The 22,456-nt window shown below is 35.8% G+C and overlaps 1 protein-coding gene across 1 annotated transcript in view; it reads right to left on the minus strand.

Moving 5' to 3' along the window:
* LOC124373044 (cytochrome P450 4c21-like) overlaps positions 1 to 21,900 on the minus strand; it is a 38,525-nt gene extending 16,625 nt beyond the window's left edge. Inside the window, exons 1-3 of the mRNA XM_046831449.1 lie at positions 21,873 to 21,900; positions 3,612 to 3,816; positions 1,586 to 1,693 (exon numbers count right to left, since the gene is read on the minus strand). Of these exons, the coding sequence (XP_046687405.1) occupies positions 1,586 to 1,648 (63 nt within the window). The 5' untranslated portion in view covers positions 1,649 to 1,693; positions 3,612 to 3,816; positions 21,873 to 21,900. The remainder of the gene's footprint in view (positions 1 to 1,585; positions 1,694 to 3,611; positions 3,817 to 21,872) is intronic.
* Positions 21,901 to 22,456: the final 556 nt, after the last annotated feature.

The raw sequence follows: 22,456 nt of genomic DNA on the forward strand, positions 1-22,456 counted from the left end.
ATGTTCGTAGCATAAAAATTGATGAACGCGGGGTGAGGGAATTTACATTCGAAATAGATTTACAAAGCTAATGGTTTCAAATTCAGGGTTAGAGTTAGAGAGGGGTAACCTGACGAAATCTACTGTAATGAATAAATTACTCTAACCTATCTTAGACGAACGAGATCACGTAAACTTAGAAGGCAAAATGGTTGTGTACAGTATTAAGTATAATTAACAAAGCGCTAGAACAATTATCCGAATCGAAGGACCAAACGAGTAGACATGTAAGGGAATAAGTTCGTTAAACAAATATAACTAGAGAAAAACCTTACAATATTAATGTGTTAAACGGAGAGAGCTGGATTGTAGAGGGTTAAATAGGTTTGTGAAGAGTCACAGTAAGTACTTTTTAATGTATTGACGTGTACTCCCTCATATGGGACAGCACAACACAGGTTTGGTACATGGAAATACCTTTGGATGATCTTGAACTACAAAGTTTTCATTTAATATTACCGTATTAGTATGGCAGAGTAAACTGCACACAGTATCAAAGGAACCTCAGAGGGAGGGGCGAGGTATTAGGGGGAGCATTAATGGAGGGTATTTAAGAGGGGTATTTAAGGGGGAGGTGTTAAGAGGGGGCATTAAATTAAGGATGCCCTCTTGACAGCACATAACTCGAGAAAAGGCCCCTATTAAACGGGGCTTGGTGCACTACAGTTTTAAGAACACGTGACCATCTCTGGAGCGAGATATACAAAAACCACGCACCTTGATTAAGGACCGGAATTATCCATTATATGAAAACCTCTAGCGACGATGCTAATTGGTGACGGCAGCAAGATACGCAACGCTAGACCTCCAATAACAGTCCCAGAGGAAATTAGGCTATCCCGTTCAAAACACCTTGGTATGTGACCAATTAGTGACAACAGAAGTGATTAGATGATCTTTGCAATCAGGTTCTTGTGCATACCAAGTAGAGTTGAGTAAAAATGTACCATTTTAAACAAAATTTTTAAATATTATATAAACGTCAAGTGTTTTATTATTGTTAATATCCTTCAGCCTGTATAACATGATAATATTTATTCATGCAACAAATATATGTAGTTATCAAAGGAAATATTATATTCCCACAGTGTGTTCAGTGAGTTATTAGTTATATCAGTATTAGTTTAAAACCTGTAGGTTATATTTACTTAATAAGGAATAGAGGCTTATCGTTATAAAGAAATATATCTGTTAAATGGTATTTCAAAAAGTGTTGTACTATAGACTTGTAATGTAGTATTACATTTAATGTCCTTTGCCCATGATTATGCCTAAACTGCTTCGCAAAAACGCAGGAAGGACCAGTTTTTGAAACTGTCTTCTCCAAATAGATAATAGGTAGAACCAAAGTAAAGCTGTAAGACACAATATATATGCTGTAAATGTGAACGTATAGATTTTATCATTCCACTTACGTTGTAGTTACCGTATAGCAATGATAAACAGTGACCTAAAAATTAATAAGTTATTTGTTAAATTTTAAGAATTATAAACAACATTATAAACATTAAACAACTTATTATCATTATTTTTAAGTCGTACTTACTTGGATATCCGCAGGGTCCACTACTACGAAAATAGGAATTGGGCCTATCCAAAAGCAGAACATGGTATCGAACTGTGTAGTGACTTTCAATATATTTTTTAGTCACATCTGGAATCAAATAAAAGGTGTATTATATACATTAATCTTTAAACTCAAAAATATGAAGATATAAAAATCATTGTATTTCAAGTTTATAATATTTGGCAGAGTGCAATTAAAAAGAGAATTAAGCCACCTTAAAAGAAGTTAACATAATGTATCTGATACATACCGGTCAGTACAACAACTCTAGGCAAAATAGATGTTTGTTTGTAATATTTTATGGTAATTAGTAATTTTGGCAACAACTACAAACCAAGGTGTTAAGCAGTTTAAAAATGGATTCTAATTGATTTATGGAGATGCAAACCTCACATTATTAAATATTACCAAATTTCTGTATGAAAATAGTTTTAATACCTTCTATTTGTACACAATTTATCGATTTACACCATGGTGAAAAAGGCAATACGTTCTAAGTGTACGTAAACAACAATTTACAATGATCGATGAATAACAATTTCATGTTTTGTATAGATTATTACTTACTTTTCTTATAGGGCTATCCAGAAAGTAATACACGTTTTTGAACGGTGCGGCAGTGGACGGGTCTACAGCCACCATCTTGGTGCTAAAACACTCTGGCGTTCAGTACGCATTGAGCTGTAGTCGTGCGGTGCTATTGAAAATCCCCCCACTTGAGAATTAAGTTCAGTGATAAGGTTTTTGTCGGTAAAAAACTATAAACCAATTGAAATCTATCGCTAACTTTGTGAAGTTTATGGAAATGGAATGAGTGAAAATAATTGTGTACTGATTTAAAAAATTCGTCGTAGGGAAGCTTGGATACGACAATTTTGTGCCAGGTTTTTTTCCCGATGAATACAACAAACATAGTAACGAAATTCTCGATCGAATCGTTACTGGTGATAAAACATGGGCTTAGCATGTCAAGTATAAAACAAAAATGCAGTCTATAAAATGGAGGCACACCCATTCTCCAAAAAACCAAGAAAATGTCTCCAAACTCTGTCAGAGAGAAAAATTACGGCAACTTTTTTTGGGATGCTAAGGGTGTAATTCTGGTTGATTTACTTGCGAGAATCTTCAAGCAACGCAGAGATGTGCTGTGAAGCATTGCCTAGCGATACAAAACAAGCGTAGGCGAAAATTAAGCTCAAATATTTCGTTTTCCCGCGAAAATGCACACCACCGTACAGCCAATCGTATAAGACAAGTCTTGGATGACCTGGCTCGCAACGCAGTCTTCGATAGAGACGCTGAACTTCAAGCTGGCGTTAATCAGTGGTTCAGATTTCTATAAAGCTTGCTGGAATCGAAAGACTTGTAACGTTATGAAAAATATCTCAATTTGAACGGGATTTACAATGAATATAGCCTGAGTGTAGCGTTTAAATGTATATAATAAAATGTTTGTATTTCAATCGGTTAAATGTTTAGTTCAAAACGTCTGTTACTTTCTGGATACCCCTCGTATCGGTTTTTTGCTAACTTATTATATAATATATCATATAAACGTTTTTACCAGAATATTTCGGCTTGTTCCTTATGAAATGACTTTGAATTCAACATTTTAAAATTATCTTCGAGACAGTATCGTCAATAGGAGTGCATTTTCTTTTCAAATTAAAGTATGTGTTACATTTGGACTTTCAATCCAAGTTTTGAATTTTTTTGAAATTAATTATATTTTATTTTTTCACGTTCACACATATCTACTTCAACCATATGGCAGGAGTCTTCAAATTTGTCATAAACTATAGTATTTAATTTTATCAGCAAATAGCATCTGATTGTCTGCAGTTGAACACAGTAAATATATTTTGTGATGACCAAACACTTGATGACTCTGATATTACAGCCTCCTATACCTAGTCTTGACATTCAGAAATCTTAAACCAAACACTAATAGGATAAATTATAGGTACCGAAGACTAAATAATTAGTAATAAGTAAATAATCTTACCGGCTATGTTACCGACGAACAGTAGTGCGTTGCCGAAGATGGGGATGGTGGGAGGACACGGCAGCTTGGCAGCGGTGGCGAGAATATGTCTGTACTGCCATCTGAACTGTAGGTAAATTGTCAACAGGAGTAGACAGACAGCGTACAGAAGAATCAGGAGAACTGACATTACCGTGACTGACTTGGTCCGTAACTGCTAGGAAATCTAAACAAAGGAATTTTAATTAAGGGGGGGGAGTTTTTTTTACTCTGGTGAACGCTGATGCAAGGGTTTTGAATCTGCCTCATTGTAGGCTTATGTTTTGAGCTATTACAAACATTTTGATGTCATTTAAGTAACTAAATATTTGTATACGTGCATTAGTTTTTTGAACTTTCAATTTCGATTCAACTTAAGCTGCACATCAGGTGGAAAGTTTTGTAATAAAGGGTATTTTCAACGCTTCATAAAATAAAAACGTGAATTTTTATTAAAGAATGGAATACAGACATTCGTAGATTGGTATATAGTAAGCGTAAAACTGCAAACGGTTTATTAAAAAGTTCTGAAGTTAAGGTACAATAAGGCAGACATGGAAGGTCTGCAAGCGCTATTCAACGCTCTGTCAGGTGGCGCGCGTGGCGGCTACAGCCGGAAACTGTAGGCAACTCTCCCACCACTACCTGCTGGATATTTCCCCTCACCCGCTTTCGCTAGGTTATAACGTGTGGCCTTTCTCCGTACGTACTTTCAATTTTGTTGATTTATAATATATATTCATACATTAATAATCAAGTTCCTATCTTGCACAAATGAAAAATTGTAGTCAATATTTTGTTTTTAAATAGTAATGTACTATGAACAAGTATGTATAAAGTATGAACTACAATATTTTTATTTATTCGTCATCCGATCAGTGTGAAAGGATAGGATCGCATAGGATAACAGGCCCCACTGAGCTCACGGGCGGCAGTTTCAAAGGACCGCGCCGCGCGGGGTCTTTCCAGCGGCCATGGACGAAACACTACTTACGCATTACCGTGGCGCGCCCGTGATATCAATGGTCGTGTCGTGTGGAAGCTCTCACATACATCTTCATATCACCGAAATAGGTTGGCGACCTCTTTCCGTAACAATAAATTCGTAAGTGTGTTCACCTACCTCTACCTCCTGGGGAATAATAAATTATTGATTAATGTCAATATTTTCAAAATATGAGTGACATACCTCATTATGAGGTATTTGGTTTTGTGCAATATTATAGTCTAACTATAATAGTTTTTATTTTACTTAATGTATGATTGCTTCATTTGATTGTTAAACAAATCTCATTAACACTGATGTCATTCGCCAAGCGATGGATAGAAGTCAGTGCACTATTATGGCATTGTTTGATTTCCCCAAGGCATTTGACTGTGTTATATTCGGTTTGTTGTTAAGAAAGCTGCGTGCTTTAGGACTTTCCGAGGTTAGTATTACCTGGATTAAATCTTATCTCTCGAATCGGCGGCAGTGTGTAAGTGTGGCTGACAAAGTATCTGACTACAGGATTCTCACTGGTGGTGTGCCGCAAGGTTCAATACTGGGACCTCTTTTATCTTTAATCTACGTAACTGACATTTGTACAGTACTTACACTCACTAGATATCACATGTACGCTGACGATTTACAAATTTACGCCCACTGTGGGTTCCGTGATATACAAACGACAATACGCAACATAAACTTTGACATTCAAAAACTGGTGGAATGGATAACGAAACACGGACTGAAGCTTAACGAAAACAAAACCCAAACAATTGTCATCTCTCACTTATGACTATAGAACTATATAGACACAAATAATATGCCCAAAATTACTGTAAACAACGTTTCTCTTCCGTACTGTGACAAAGTGGAAAATTTGGGTCTAACTATGAACACAACTCTTGGATGGTGTGATGCTGTTGTGGGCATCTGTAAGAAGGTGTTTGCTTCAGTTCACGCACTAAAGAGGATGCAGCATTTCTTGCCAGAACGTGTGAAACTTTTACTCGTAAAAACACTGATTTTTCCTCATTTTTCATATTGTAACTCTATAATCAATGATATGACTGTGGATCTGGCTAACAAATTGCAGCGATGCCAAAATTACTGTTTACGTTTTGTATTTGATCTAAGACGTGACAATCATATAACGCATATCTATATTCAAAATTCCATTCTAAAATTGGCCGATACAAGATTATTAAAAATTCTTATTTTGGTGTATTCTAGTCTTAACTCTGGAGAGCCTATATATCTGGCTGACAAATTCAAATTGATCTCTGAAACAAGCGCAAGAGAGACAAGAATGGCCTAATCAATTCTTCTTATTCCCCGCCATCGAACCTCAACTTACAACAAATCATTTGTCGTTACTACTTGTCGAGCTTGGAATTCCCTTCCTAACCATATTAAGTCAGTGGGAGTCGAAATCGGTTTGCAGCTTTACTGAAAGCTAAATTGCTAGAAAAGATGTCAGCGATGGGTTAGTTGGGGTAGGTTTTGGAGGACGGATAGGGTGCTAGTGAATGTGTGTATGAATTTTTTGTATGAATGTATGTGTACTAAATTCTTAAAGATACCTTTATTAAATAATTTTGTTTTATTTTAAATGTACAGTAGTAGTTTTATTTGACTTAAGTTCTATATTATTATATTAGGGTTAATTGTAAGACAGGGCCTTATGGCCCTAAATTCGCCCTTTTGTATATATAAGTCATTTGAATTTGAATTACATGAGAAGCTATTACCCATTAAAAAATAAAAGAATAAAAATTTTTAAATCTAGATATTTAGACTAGGTCTAATTTTCACTTTTTGGACTTTTGCACCGCTCGATACAGACATTTCTCCACTCTGTGACGGTGGCAATAGAGAGTAGGCTTATATTTTTATATATATTAATAAAATTTATATAATTTTTATAGTTGTTTTATAACTCCAATTTTATGTTAGTATAATGCAATAGACGTGACGAGAGCAGCTGATATAGTAATTCATTTAATTCACATATATACCTATATTATCCCTTATAGTTATGGAGACTAGTGGTATGTTAAAAAACAAACTACACAATTAAATATGACAGAATGATAGGTCCGTATGTGTTATTAGTTAAAAAAAACATTATTATTTTTGCGTAATAATAGGAATTGAGGATAATAAAAATTGTATTTTTATAACTAAAATGAGTTGTTTCTAACATTTGAAGAAAGATTTTAAAAGAATTTAATTCATTTTACATCTAATCCAGTATATATACTCAGGTAAATTTTTATCCTATACAATTTGCTAAGTAAAAACTGTAATTTCTCTCATGTTGGTCTTGTGATATTTTGCATGATAGTAATTTTAATGTCTTGTTGTGACTTTGTTTTTTGTTGCTGAATTTTGTTATGTTACTATTGTTCAATTCTGTAAAGTTTATTGTTGTTACAAAGTTATAATTACATTCTTATTTGGCAGACGCACAGAGAGTGACATGTAGCTGTATGTATTAAGTCGTAAATATGAACTGAACTCATAAAATATGTAATTTTGTAATATACTGTTATCTTTGATATAATGTATCTAAAAATTTACTTTTATTGTACATTTTAACTAACCACATTACGGGTAGCGTGTTAGTTAGTCTTAAAAATCTTATGTGATCTGATAATTCTAAAAAATGAAAGAATGATTATATAAACAAGAAAATGTGTGGGTATACATTATGTATCAAAGAATTAATAAAATTGTGTTAGTTTTGTTGATAACATTAAAATTATTTACATTTTCTATGGTTTTCATTACAATTTCTGCCTTGCCCAGTTTTTCCTAATTATTCGGTATCCTATTCCGGTAGTTTATCCTATTCCAGATCGGTAAACACTCTGACCTGACAATATCACTGGAATGATTATGTTTCTGTTAGTTTTCAAAGACTATTTCAGTAGACCGAATTTAAATTAACAAAATAAAATATATTTTACTGAAACGTTTTATTGCATAATACTAAAAGTATGTTGTACCAACGAGTAACGGTAGGAAAAGTACCGGTTACAGTTTCATACTGATTTAGACGATCTCCGCGTTGTTACGAGCCGTACGACACTGAACGCATTTTCTTTCGGCAAATAACTGAGATGCTCCGTAGTCTCGATACTGCGATCTGATTGAATCTCACGGCATCAGAGGATTAGCTTGCCGCTCCAATGGATTAGCTCATTTTAGGCCACAGAACACAAATCGTCCAAATCTCAAACAAATTCTCTGAACCGATTCAGCTGAGCTATGGTGTCCCTCAGGGATCAATACTCAGTCCGATTCTTTCCTCATCTATGTCAATGACATGGAGTCATCACTACTGCATGGAAGACCTGTGCAGTGCGCTGATGACACGACGCTTTGTTTCACCAACAAATCAAAACTATTCTGAAACATCATATCTTTCTTGACACAGAGAGTGTTGTGTCCTTCACTTCAACAGCCTCAACCTCAAAGCGAATTCTTCAAAATCAAATTTCTTGACTTTCGCGTTTCGATCAGGAAACTCCAATGACGGGCCAGCCGTTTTATACTATGAATCTTTCCTGGAGGAAGTCGACTGTTCAAAATTCCTCGGAATATTCCTGGATAGGGGATTGACTTGGAATTATCACATTGATCATGTTTGCTCAAAACTGGCCTCGGGCATCTATGTGTTGAGGTCTTTAGCCAAATACTGCCCCATTCAGGTACTGATGACGGCTTATTATGGCTTGATCTACCCCCACCTCACCTACGGTTTGGTGCTGTGGGGAGCCAGCACAAAGTATCAATTTTTCAGAGCATTCAAATTGCAGAAGCAAGCGATTCGCATAATCGCACAGTTAAGGTTCAGAGAAACATGGAAGAAAGCTTTTAAAAAACTGCAACTGTTGACTCTGCCGTGTCTCTACATCCTAGAGACAATCTATTTTTGTTTGTCTAAATGTGCCATGACACGTGGCCGAGACATTCATTCGTATGGGACAAGAGGGAGAGATACCTACAGAACTGGAAGTCACAGGACGGGGGTTTACGAACACTTGCCTTCGGAGGCAGGAGTTCGTTTTCTCAACAAGTTACCAAATTCAATAAAAAATGCTCCAACGCCAAAGGCGTTAAAAGCTCGTTTTAAAAACGCTTTTTAGCGTCTCAAGCATTTTATAGTGCTGACGAGTTTATGGCATTCGACTGGGTGACCGCACAATTGGAACACTGACAGCCGGCGTTGGAAAATGGGGAAATTGGCATGAGTGATGTGGTGCGAGTGAAATTTCTGTATGTTTGACTGGTCTCAATGTGGAGTGATTTCTGGCCTGTGGTACATCGCAGTCTTAAAAAATATAAAACATGTACTGTAATAAAAGTGAAAGTGTCATGTTATGTTATTCATGTTAGGTTTTCATATTTAGTTATAATAATTAATCAAATTTACGCATTAATATAGTTTTTTACTAATAATCAAAATTGTATTTTATTTTGACTGCCCTTTGTCCACCGTTGTTCCATACCATTTTAATTATAAGCAATCTATTTTCACTTATCTTTGTACGTACACACACACACACACACACACACACACACACACACACACACACACACACACACACACACACACACACACACACACACACACACACACACACACACACACACACACACACACACACACACCCACCTGAATCCCAAATTTAAAAGATAAAAAAAAAAAAAAAAAATTGTCACGTGGTATGAGTTGACTTCTGTCGACCAATCAGGTGACCAGGACGCGGACAAGAAAAGCCCTCAGAGGCATCATCTGCAGTTCTCCTACAGACTCTGTACCGCTCGGTTGTACGTCAACACCAGCTTTAACTTAGTTTGGGCCGTGCCCACTTGTCTTCTTCTATGTAAACCTTTAAGCCGTTCTATGGCAATTAGCCGTCAACCCCTAGCCAGACTTTATCTTGTTAACGAGCCAAAAGTAACTTCGTCTCTATGGAACATCAGCGTTCGTGAGTGAACCAAGAATAGTGTCAAGTGAATGTGGAATCTTCATCCATCAACAAGAACTCCAACAGTGCAACGTTCCTTGGAAGCAACCCAGGTTAAACTGCAATCAACCTAACTTCATTTGTGTCGAGGTATCAGACAATGGACGGTGCAAGGTAACAGTGCTTCATCATTCTTATGGTCCTTTGTAATTAGAGACAATTTTCTTCTCAACCACGATTTAAAATCCTCAACTAATTCGGACATTATTTTTGGACATTTTTTAATACAAACTAGTTAAGAATACATTTACCAAAATTCTAAAAGAATTTGAAAAAATAGTTAAGAGCGAAATCCCTTTAACTCATGTTGTTCAACGTACGTTAAACGTGAGCGAAGTTTCCAAAAAACGGAATGACTTCGAAGCTAATTTAGCTAGGATCGTGGAGGTTGCAACAACCGAAGAATTGTCCGTGGAAAGACTTTCTACGGATCAAGACGAAATCAACGACCTTTTCGTTCAGATTTCTAATTAGATAGAGTCCGCTACGTCTCCTGAGGAAGCGCCGTCAATACCGTCGGTACACAGTGAGCGTCAAACCCCCCTAGCCACGCTGTTACATATCAATCTGCCACGCCTAGAGCTTCACCACTTCTCTGGCGACCCCGCCAAGTGGGTATCCTTTATCAACTTGTATGATAGCACTGTGCATCGCAACACCGCCTTAACAAGTGTAGTCAAATTCCAATATTTGCTCTCGATTCTTTCTGGCGAACCCCTCGCTTTAATCAAGAATTTCAACATCAGTACAGCAAATTATCTAATTGTGTACAATATCTTACGTCAGCGTTATCACTCAACAAGACGCTTGGTTAATCTACATTTGAGCCATTTGATATACTTACCCGATGTCAGCAGTCAGTCAGTACGAGGACTTACAACTTCGTGAACACTTTCCATGAACACAGTGAGGCTTTGAAGGCCATTGAGTGTGACGTAACCACACAAGCCAACCCTCTGCTTTCAGCATTGTTACTTCGTAAATTAGATGGAGATTTACGCAAACGTCTAGAATCTTTTAGGTCCTCGAACGAAGAGGAAACACACACATTGCCTCCAGTCAAAGACATAATCTTGTTTCTGAACACAGAATGTAACATGAGTGAAGATTCAGACCTCCACTCGTCAGCAAAGAAAGCTCCAGTTAGAGCTTTGAATCAGCGATCTTAAAAGGTCACGCGGTTTGAAGACAAACACAAACCCACCGCTTTAGTAACAACTCACAATATAAATAGTAACAGTTGTTTTGCTTGTGGAAACTCTGATCACAAAATCTATGTTTGTCCCACATTTCTAAAGCTTTCACCAGCTGAAAGGTTTAAACTTGTAAAACGAGAACGAAAATGCTTCTCGTGCTTGAGAGATCATAATTTGCATCAATGTCAATCATCGCACACTTGTAAACAGTGTCACAAACAACATCACACATTGCTACATCTCCAGTCAGGCGCGACTGAGCGAAGTCAAGCAAGCAATCAATACTCGATACGTCATCAATCAGCTGTGGAGCGACGTCACAACACGACTCATCATCGATCGATACCACAGTCGAGAGAAGCGGAACCATTCCCTCCAGCTGACGTCACTAGTCACACTCCAGTCACGCTGTCTACGATCAAGACGTTGCCACCTGTGCATCCGCCACAACAACAGTCAACGGTACTCTTAGGTACCATCCTAGTGAAACTAACTGATGAAAATGGACAATCCCATGTTTTCCGTGTATTAGTGGATTCCGGAAGTACTTGTAATCTGATAACGTGTCAGGCAGCCTCATTGTTAGGAGCGAGACGTTATCATTCAAACGTTCAAATTGCTGGTTTATCACAGCATGCCTCTAACACACGTGGCATGTTATCTCTTCAAGTCAACACTTTGTCAGGTCAGCTCATAGCTCCTGATCAGGAGTTCCACATCTTGGATAAAATATCCGTAAACTTCCCAAGGGCGAAAATAAGTCCAGAGTTGTCGCGTTTAGTTAAGCATTACACTTTAGCGGATCCGACTTTTGACACCCATTGCGGCATTGATGTATTGTAGGGTGGAACCATAATACCTACTGTCTTCACACAAGAAAATCATAGTTTAGGACTGGGACTGCCACACTGATCGGCACTCAGTTCGGCTTCATACTTATGGGAACAGCTCCTTGTGTCACCTCGACAGCACCAGTTAGTAACTATTCGATTACACTTTTGTCTACTCACGACAACTTGTTTCACACAGCATTACAAAAATTTTGGGTTCAAGAGGAACCGCCTATCATCAATCACAAAAGCATTGAAGAAACAAAGTGTGATGAACTTTTTGATAGTACTCATACGCGAAATGAAGACGGACGGTATGTTGTTCGATTACCGTTTAAAACAGAACCCAGCTGTTTAGGCTCATCTCGAGCAGCCGCAGAAAGACGTTTTGTATTCTTAGAAAGGAAGTTTCAAACCCAACCACAATTCGCTGAACTGTACAGGAGTTTTATGAAAGACTACAAAGCAACAGGTCATATGACACTTTTGGAGAAACATCACGCTGACGAACCGCACTACTATTTACCCCACCACGGAGTAAATAAAGGAAAACAGCTCTACTATCAAGCTAAGGACTGTTTTTGACGCAAGCAGCAAGACCACTTCAGGTTTTTCCTTGAACGACGTGTTACTAACTGGAAGGAAACTACAACCAGAAATTTCCAGTATTTTAATAAACTTCCGCTCTCACGCTATAGTGTTTTCATGTGATAAAACAAATGTACCGACAGATCGTAGTGCATCCTGAAGATCAAAACTTTCAGTTAATCTTGTGGCGAGATACTCAGGAACAGTAGATATCTACTTTTAAGCTAACAACAGTGACATTTGGGATGAACAGTTCTCCATATTTAGCAATCAAGACACTCTCGCGGCTAGCAGAGGACGAAGGACACGCCTTCCCGGACGCAGCCTACGCATTGAAGCATCACGAAGGCGAAGGAAGGATTCGAGTTGAGAAAATGGGCTTCGAACGAACCCCGAATTCTGGACAGACTACCAGCTACTCATCGTGAGACGCCTCGCTTTCTGCAGGACTCACAATCTACGCAGTTCTCTATTTTAGGACTCCATTGGGATCCAGTTGAAGATTGCTTTCGCTACAATTTCAAACATCAGAGAGGTAGCTTAACTAAGAGACATGACATATGTTAAGTTTGATAGCCAGATTGTATGACCCGTGCGGTTTCTTACCACCACTGATAATGGTAGCGAAAAGTTTTATGCAGCTCCTTTGGACACGAGGGCTCCAATGGGACGAACATTTGCCACCTGAACTAGCAGAAAAATGGTTATTGTTTGTGAACGACACACGGGATCATCTGGGTGACATCAAAATCGATCGCGTATTTCCCCTCCACGCCGCCAGCAGCGTAGAACTTCATGGTTTTTGTGACGCGTCTGAAAAGGGCGTCGCAGCCGTCATTTTTATCAAGTGTAACCAAATGAATGAAGCGCCCGGTGATAAGACAAGTTATGTCGAAAACTAGAGTATCTCCATTAAAGAAGATCACAATACCACACCTTGAACTCTGCGCAGCGAACCTGCTGTCAAAATTAGCTACTTACTGCATTTAACAATTCAGCAATTTTACTTTCAATCATGCCATGTTATGGAGTGACTCAACTGTAGCTCTATACTGGATAAAAACACCACCGTATCAGTTGAAAACATATGTAGCAAATAGAGTTGCAGAAATTCAGAACACATTTCCGTCACGGTTTTGGAACTATCACATCAAGCGGCAATCCGAGTGACGTCGGATCACGTGGCCTATTAGCATCACAATTGAAAAACCATACACTATGGTTCGAAGGTCCCCAGTGGCTAAAACTGGACCGACAAAATTGGCCTCATTTCACCTTCTTTGAAGATAAAAGGGAAATCGAGAGAGAAACTAAAGAGACTCCTCTGAGCGTATTACAGAGCTCTATTGTTGAACACTAGGAAATATTCACCAAATTTTCCTCTTGGAATAAATTGATCCGAATTATGGCCTATATTTTAAGATTCATCAACAATTGTAAAAATGGATCTTCAAATGACAAATCAAAACTGTTTGTCTGTTATTGAATTGAAAACAGCCAAACAAAAAATCTTCAAGCTTGTACAACAAACAGCATTTTCTTCAGAATATTTATTGTTAAATGGGAATGAGTAGTGTAACAACGCAATCCGGAAGTTGCAGCCTTTCATCGAGGAGGCGGATGTTATTCGTGTAGGAAGCCGGCTAAAAATAGCCATCTCAACTATGAGTCACGACACCCCGTGCTACTACCAAAACAACACCCAGTAGTAAACTTGATTATCGATTACTACCACCGGATACACCTGCATTCCGGACCACAGCTGACTCAGGCTCTTCTATCACAAGAAATATGGATCATCTCTGCTCGCAGTGCCATACGTTTACGTATTTTCAAATGTACTACGTGCTTTCGTCACAAGCCTAGAAATAGAACACCACTAATGGGTGACCTACCTGCCTCTCGGGTTCCACCTTGAAGGTCTTTCCACTTCCTATGGAATGACAAATATAAATAAACATTATTGTTTTTAAGAATTGTGTTTGTAACTTTGTGTTAACTACGTTTTATCTATTTGGTTTTATCAATTTTAGACTAAGAGTGTTATTACCATATGTATCTTACTCATATATCAAGATTTTATTTTTATTTTCTCTTGAAACCTTATAATGTTTCAAGGAGGCGGGAAATGTTAGGTTTTCATATTTACTTATAATAATTAATCAAATTTACGCATTAATATTTTTTTTTTACTAATAATCAAAATTATATTTTATTTAGACTGCTCTTTGTCCACCGTTGTTCGATACCATTTTAATTGTAAGCAATCTATTTTCACTTATCTTTGTACACACACACACACACACACACACACACACACACACACACACACACACACACACACACACACACACACACACACACACACACCCACCTGCATCCCAAATTTATAGTGTCGAGTGAATGTGGAATCTTCATCCATCAACAAGAACTCCAAAAGTGCAACGTTCTTTGGAAGCAACCCAGGTCGAACTGCAATCAACCCAACTTCATTTGTGTCGAGGTATCAGACAATGGACGGTGCAAGGTAACAGTGCTTCATCATTCTTATGGTCCTTCGTAATTAGAGACAATTTTCTTCTCAACCACGATTTAAAATCCTCAACTAATTCGGACATTATTTTTGGACATTTTTTAATACAAACGAATGTCATTTTAACACCTGTATTCTTGATTTAATTGTGTGCCTTTTTTCTAATACTACGTTCTTTGATCTTAATCCGTATTTTTATTTTTCCCCATTCGTCTAATAGTTATTCTTAGAAAATCAACATATGGGCTCCATCTGCTCAGCTATCGAAGTATGAGTTTAATATTAGAGATTTTATTGGTCCTTCGAACATAATTGCGGTCCGCCGAGCCGGATCTTCTCTTTAACAATTCACATGTAATATTTGAAGGAAGCCACTCCCAGTCTGATTTTTTTCTATAGTATTTAACTTATCATGTTTTGCCTAAATTATACTACAATATTTTATATATGTTTAGTGATAGCTTTTATGTGTATCTTTGTGTCCAGTTACTGTCAGTATATAGGGGCAGACTAATGTGAATAAAGCATAGCATGTGGCGTGGGTAAAGTGGCTGAAGAGTGAAAGGGCTACTAGCCCATCCCTCTTAAACACGAAGCTGTGCGCTCAAGCGCGTGTGAGAGTCGGACGTCGCGCACCTGGCTTGGGTCCCCCGCTCGGCAAATGTCGGAGGCGCTCGGGAAGTTCCGATCCCCTCCACAGCAACTACTCATTGCCCTCCCTACAACCGATTTTGCCAGCGCTCCAAGCGGATTTTTGAAACATCGTACTGCGATTTCTGGCCTGTGGTAGAGCGCACCCTTAAAGCTCTGACAGAAACATTCTTGTATGCTATTCAGTCCGCTTCATCCAGGCTTTTAAAGCTCACTAATCACCATTCCGTGATGCAAGGCCACTGCACCGTAGGCCTACGTGTCTCCATCCTCTTGTGTCTTAACTTGTTCAAAATTTCTTTAGTAATATGCACTTATATAACAATGAAATTCTATTGAATTATCTGCCATCTGTAACATGTGCATAATAATGAGGTGGTTTTATTACTTGGAATAAATGAAGGATATTCTGGAATATTCTCACGATCGCCAAGTGAGAAGCAGACATGCAATGAATGCAGATCTCCTATAAACTTGTTCGCAAAACCTCATTATGGTTGAGACCGTATCGCTGGGCTAATCTTGCCTTGACTAACAATAAAGCCATCTGCTAAAAATAATTATCATTCATTAATAAACTCGTTAAATTTTAAATAATATTAAATATATTTGAGTTTTTGCTGAATAAAATTACGTTTTTATACTTAATCGGTTGATCATACAGTCAGTTTCCTAGACGTATGTTGGTACTGGAGGGTTTTCCTAAAATAATTAAGTTCTTTTTCTAAGTCGGTTGGTCTTTCACTAGATTTGCTGGACACAATAATTTAATTTCAAAAATAATTACTTGCAGATCCTACAATTCAAATTAGATTAATTTATGGAGACGTTTGATTTTCTACACTTTACATATTTCTGTATTAAAGTTGAGCAATACAAGCTAAATCTATATAGCCTCATTAGTTCTACGAATCAATGCATTGTTAATGGTTAGCTCTAGCTTTAGGTTTGCTCCATGTATGTTGGTACAGCTGTGACGTTCAATGATTCCGTCTTATTCGAATGTTGGCCTCGCTGAATACATAATCGTATTTTTAGTCACCTATATAACACCAATTTACCTTTCATATTAAAAATCCGGCTTCGATGCATGCAAGTAAAATGTTTACGGTATATGTCAACGTCATTAAAGCATAAAAGATATGTCTAGGAAATTCAAAAAAAATTTGCTTGATTCCTGAAACAAGATGGGATGATGTCATCAGGCTTGCCAAGGGTGTCATAGTAGTGCTTGGAGTGCCAGTGGAAGAGAACCAAGTGGCGGTTGCCTACCTAAACCAATAATTTAAGCGAGATAGCATGCCGTCGCTGGTGGTCTAGTTTCAGAAAAATATGGTTAAGGACTTTTAGATCACCAAGTTGACAGACTATAGTGAAAACAAGAACACCACTACAAGGGACATCGATCCAAAGTACCCTTCTAACAAGGTCTACGACGACGAGCATCTCTATCGTGATAAAAACTTTCTCTTGTCTAGTCTGAAGAAAACGTGTAAAGATACAAATAGGCCTTTTGCTGGGACAGAGAATTTGTTATGAGGAAGTAGACGGTGAGGGCTGTCAATGGGTAAACTGTATTTATTTTTATATTTTAGTATTATGTCATAAAAAGTTTTATCGTTTTATTTTATTAATCCGCTTAAATCTTAATCATTTTAGTATGTAGTTTTTCTTAAATGAGTGCAAAAAACACATCTAGTTATTATTTATTAACACATTTCTTAAAAATTTGCGCTGGTAAAAATATAAAATTGATTTAACAAAAAATATTATTTACGTAATCAAACCAAAAGTTATAAATTATACAACTATCAATGATTTAAATAATTTAATGGACGGTAGTGCAGAGGAATAAATAATGTTCTTAATAATGGTAATATTGTTGTGGTCAAGGAAGTGAACTAACAATATGTTAACGTCCAGTCAGACTATGTTAATGTCAATACTACCCAATACACACGACCATTGAGCATTCATAATATTAGATATTCTTTTTATGCAACCAACACCTGCAACACCGTATGAGAACGTAACATAAAAAGTCGCCGTGATACGTTACTTTTACCGCAGCTGTTACAAAAGAATTACTGAATAAAACAGTTAAGAACTATTTTTTTTATTATAGTTTAAATTTATTTAACATCCCGTTTGACAACTGTGGTGTTGCCTTAATAATTAACTAACGTTACCTAATTAAAAATTGTCTAGGAGAATAGACATATTTCATACCTAAGAGTTACTGATAATAAGTACAGTAATTTAAATTAGAAATATACAATTACCGACTTATTTACCGATTCTAAAATTACGTCTGATTTAATATATAGATGCTGGCAGTGATTTAATTGAGGAGTGTGGCCTTGGAAATTTTCCACTGATATCTCACTGACCGCTGACACCGTGGAGGGTATGAGGACAGCCTAAAGCTTGCCACTAACCGTTACAGTGAATTTTTTTATTCAGGGGGCTGTGTTCTCGGCCTATCTTTCTCTTAGTTGGCTGAGCGTTAGCGAAGCCTATCACTCAATGGGCAGGAATCAGTGGGCTTTTCTTCTGTCAGTCCGTCGATACGATATCTCAAAAACGAACTGGTCTATAGATTGGAAATGTTGAATAAAGTTTCATTTCTATATGAATGAGCAACACTGAGATTATTCATGTCATGAAATATTATAATCGTTATATTAAATATGTATAAATTGTACAACGTTACTGTTTAAAAATACGTTATATATGCTTAAACTTAAATAATTGTCAAAATTCAAAAAGATTCACTAGAAATTAGGAAAAAGTACTCATGAAGCAAACGAGTAGTATAATTAAAAATAAAAAAGTTATTATATTTAGAAAAAGCCCCTTAGCAAAACATTTATTTGCAAATTTCAAAATTGTCAATAATAAATTGAGATCGCTAAATTGCCAGTTTTGGTGTCTGTTCATAATTTAGCCAACTTCAATATTAATAATTTAATAATTATTATACTTAATTTGATCATTGCACTAGTACGAACGCAACTCAGACACTCTTTGACGTAAGCAGAGCTTTTTCAATTCCTTCTATAGTTCTATATTATGTAATCTTGTATCTATCTATATAACAGATTTAATCATCCCAGAATACCATTCAATTCAAAAATAAAACAATGGGTATTGTAATTACGCGTGCGCTTTTATGAGAGTGTTTTTATTTGCACACTCGTCTGTTCTGTGAGTACTATATAATCCGAATTAATCAATCGATTTTCATCAAATTTCGGATTTGAATGAACTTGTTCACCAGGCACATTCATGTAAGTAAAGTGAATGTGGGGTATATAAAAGTTGTTTAACAAAGTTAAAAAATTTACAGCTCATATGCGTTATTAAGGAGGCGACAGGTCCTTTTTTGAATTAATGGTTTCTGTACGTGCAATGACTTAATAGGAAGGATTAGGAGATTCGAAACTTCTTGCATAAGACCCCCTTGGTTCAAGGAAAAAGTTGTTTCCTGTACAAGTTGTTTCCTGTAGTTGTTTCCTTAATGTGTACTGATTTTTGGGTTAAAAGGGGGTAGCAAGTTCTCTACCTCTCTAGGGGTTGCAAGGTAGACTCGTTGTCTTCTGTAGGGTCTTTCCAGGCTCCGAAGCATTAGTTTACTATAGCTTTAAACCGTACAAATAAACAGAAACAGACAGAGATGAGATAATCATAATGAATAATAAATTCTTATAACTTACAAAATACAATATGTTGTTAACTGAGCTATGTTTTTAACTCAACTGCTTTTATTAAAAAATCAATTGTATTTTTTAACTTAGTAACTAAATAAGTTATCTCTATAAATTGTAACACTTGATATAGTGATTTAGCCTCTGCATGGAAATCCGCTCCAGTGACATTAGCGTTCTAGAGCTGCCAGGCGAGTAATTTAAAGTGCTGGTTCATTAAGAGAGAAATGATAAATGACGAGTATTTTAAGAGATGGAGCCTTCCTAAATATCTTTTCTTTCTCTGAATCTTTCCAGATTAAGTACGATCCTGGAACTGTAATTAATGAGAGTCATTAAAAATAAAATCATGCAAAACCGTTTAAAACCTTTTTTTATTATAGGTTAAATTTATTTAACACCCCGTTTGACAACTGTGGTGTTGCCTTAATAATTAACTAACGTTAACCTAATTAAAAATTGTCTAGGAGAATAGACATATTTCATACCTAAGAGTTACTGATAATAAGTACAGTAATTTAAATTAGAAATATACAATTACCGACTTATTTATCGATTCTAAAATGACGTCTGATTTAATATATAGATGCTGGCAGTGATTTAATTGAGGAGTGTGGCCTTGAAAATTTTCCACTGATATCTAACTGACCGCTGACACCGTGGATGGTTGAGGACAGCCTAAAGCTTGCCACTAACCGTTACAGTGAATTTTTATTCAGGGGGCTGTGCTCTCGGCCTATCTTCTCTTAGTTGGCTGAGCGTTAGCGAAGCCTATCACTCAATGGGCAGGAATCAGTGGGATTTTCTTTCTGTCAGTCCGTCGATACGATATCTCAAAAACGAACTGGTCTATAGATTGGAAATGTTGAATAAAGTTTCATATTTCTATATGAATGAGCAACACTGAGATTATTCATGTCACTCCATGGGATTTCGCTTAGCGTTAGCGAAAACTTTCAAATTTGGTTTATGGCTAACGAGAAAGTAGCAGAATAAATAAAATTGAAAACAGTTGAGTATAATAAAATATTAGATTTTACCATGTGATATTCATAATAATAATTCATAATCAATACATTTAGCGTATTCATACATTACAGAGAAAAAAATGTAATGGAAAGACAATGTTAACATTTGGTCGCAAGATACTATTATTTTACGCGCACTCTTGCATTGTACTGCATTTCTTACCTAACCGGAAATTTTGTTATAATTAAACTCCTTCACTGAAGGCACAATAAATGGAAATTTATTATGAGGAAAAAAAACCATTGATTACGTCATTTGATAAAAGATGCAATACATTCTCGGCTTTAATATAGAACATTTTGTTGGAGAAAATAATAATTTATATACCTAATAAAAAAGTTAAGATTCGCACACAGCTATGAAAAATTTACGAGTTATTATTAAAAAAAAAAAAAAAAATAAACGAAATAGTTACGATCCAATTTATGTATTTTTAAAGTACCTTGGCTCTTTCATGATAATCAAAGTACCAAAACTTATTTTACAAAACTAAAACCTGACACATATTTGTGTTTTTGAATAGAATTCCTAAAGTCAATAAAATTACGTTTAGACAACCTCATGACTATAGTGGTTCTAAATTATTTTAATAATTTACCCAAATCTATAAAAGGTAGTAGTAATATAAAAACATTTTTCTTTAAATTACATTCTTGGTTTTAATCCAATCTGGTTTTAATACATTATTGATTTAGTCCCTAAAATAATGTTCAACTAACAGTAACAGTGTTGTTATAACTGTTCAATTTCTTTCTCTAAGTTTTCATTCCACATCTTAAATCATAGTAATACTGTACTACTTCCTTTTAAAAATAATTTAATAATTTAAACAAAAAGTGTACCTACGTGTTATTATAATATTTTGTGCAATGTTTATATGTTTAAATCTTATGCATTTAATTTAATTCAATAGCAAAATAATGTTGAGAATAAAATTATGTTATTGTGTTTTAACATTGTTTCTTTTAGTTAGATTTTATAATGAATTTACATTGATCATAAGAGTTAATAATACTGGTATACTGTTAGCATTTTTTATATTTTTACCTGTAGTATAATTGTACAATGATAGAAATAACTCATTATATAGCTCCAATGTAATGAAATTGCCAATGCTTTGATGGGAATGAACCTGTAAACGTCAAATAGAGCATTACATTCTCCCCATAGTTTGAATGTTTTTAGACGTTTAGGTGATGCGGGTAAAGTGAGTATTTTATATAATGTAGTATAACGACATATTTACCAAACCAAGCCTACACAACCACAAGACTACTTATTTAGCCAGACTACACAATCTGCCATTTTATTATTATTTTTACTAGCTTTATTAGTGATAACATACAAATAAAATATAATAAGGAACTTTATTATTTCTTAAGACCTAAAATATCATATCCTTTATGACGTTAATGATTTATGTGACTGCAGACAAAACGATGGACTGCTATAGTTTAGTCATAAATATAACTATTGTAATATTTGTAAACTATGACATAGATACACATGTATTTAGATTTCTGCAAGTGAAAGTTTAAACGCATACAACTACCTGGCTATGCAGTTTTTTGTTACATTATAATTAATATACTAAAAAAGTGTACTATTAAATCCACAAGATCAGTACGCAAACAAAATTTAATACATATATATAAGTGAACAGATGTGTAATAAGAAGTACATACCGATGTATGTCAGCTCAATCCAGTAGCCGCAAACTGACTAGTTCTCAGTCAAGGTTTTCTAGATATCAAGGCCAAGGCTTACTTCCTTAGTTTGATAGGAAAAGCGAATCTATGGGGTTCATAATAATAACGTATAAGATAACATAATAGCTAAGTTGGTTATAAAAATTTGAGTTTTAATGTAGAGAAATAAAAAATACAATTAAAATACTTCAAACATGTTACACAATCTAAAAACATAAAACTTTTAATAAAACAGCAAACGGTGTTATTTGTAAATGCTATTATCAACTATTATTATCGTTCAAAGACCAATAAAATCGCTCGATATTAAACAATGATATCCTATAATTCTTAAGCGAATAAGTTAAAGATAAACATTCAAATTTAAAAATAGTTGTTTAAAGTATATTATATATTTGAAATTGAAAAAATATGGTGTTAAAAATGAAACTACCTAAAAAGTTTTGAATTCCCTACACATATGTTCCAATGGTCACTGAAAACTTTCCATGACATTTTGTGCATTTTTGTAAATTAAGCTGTTTTCTTGAGATAGCAAAGGAGGTACACTGGGAACATGA

Source organism: Homalodisca vitripennis, unplaced genomic scaffold, assembly GCF_021130785.1.
Source record: "Homalodisca vitripennis isolate AUS2020 unplaced genomic scaffold, UT_GWSS_2.1 ScUCBcl_4728;HRSCAF=11083, whole genome shotgun sequence".
Classification (NCBI taxonomy): Eukaryota; Metazoa; Arthropoda; class Insecta; order Hemiptera; family Cicadellidae; genus Homalodisca; species Homalodisca vitripennis.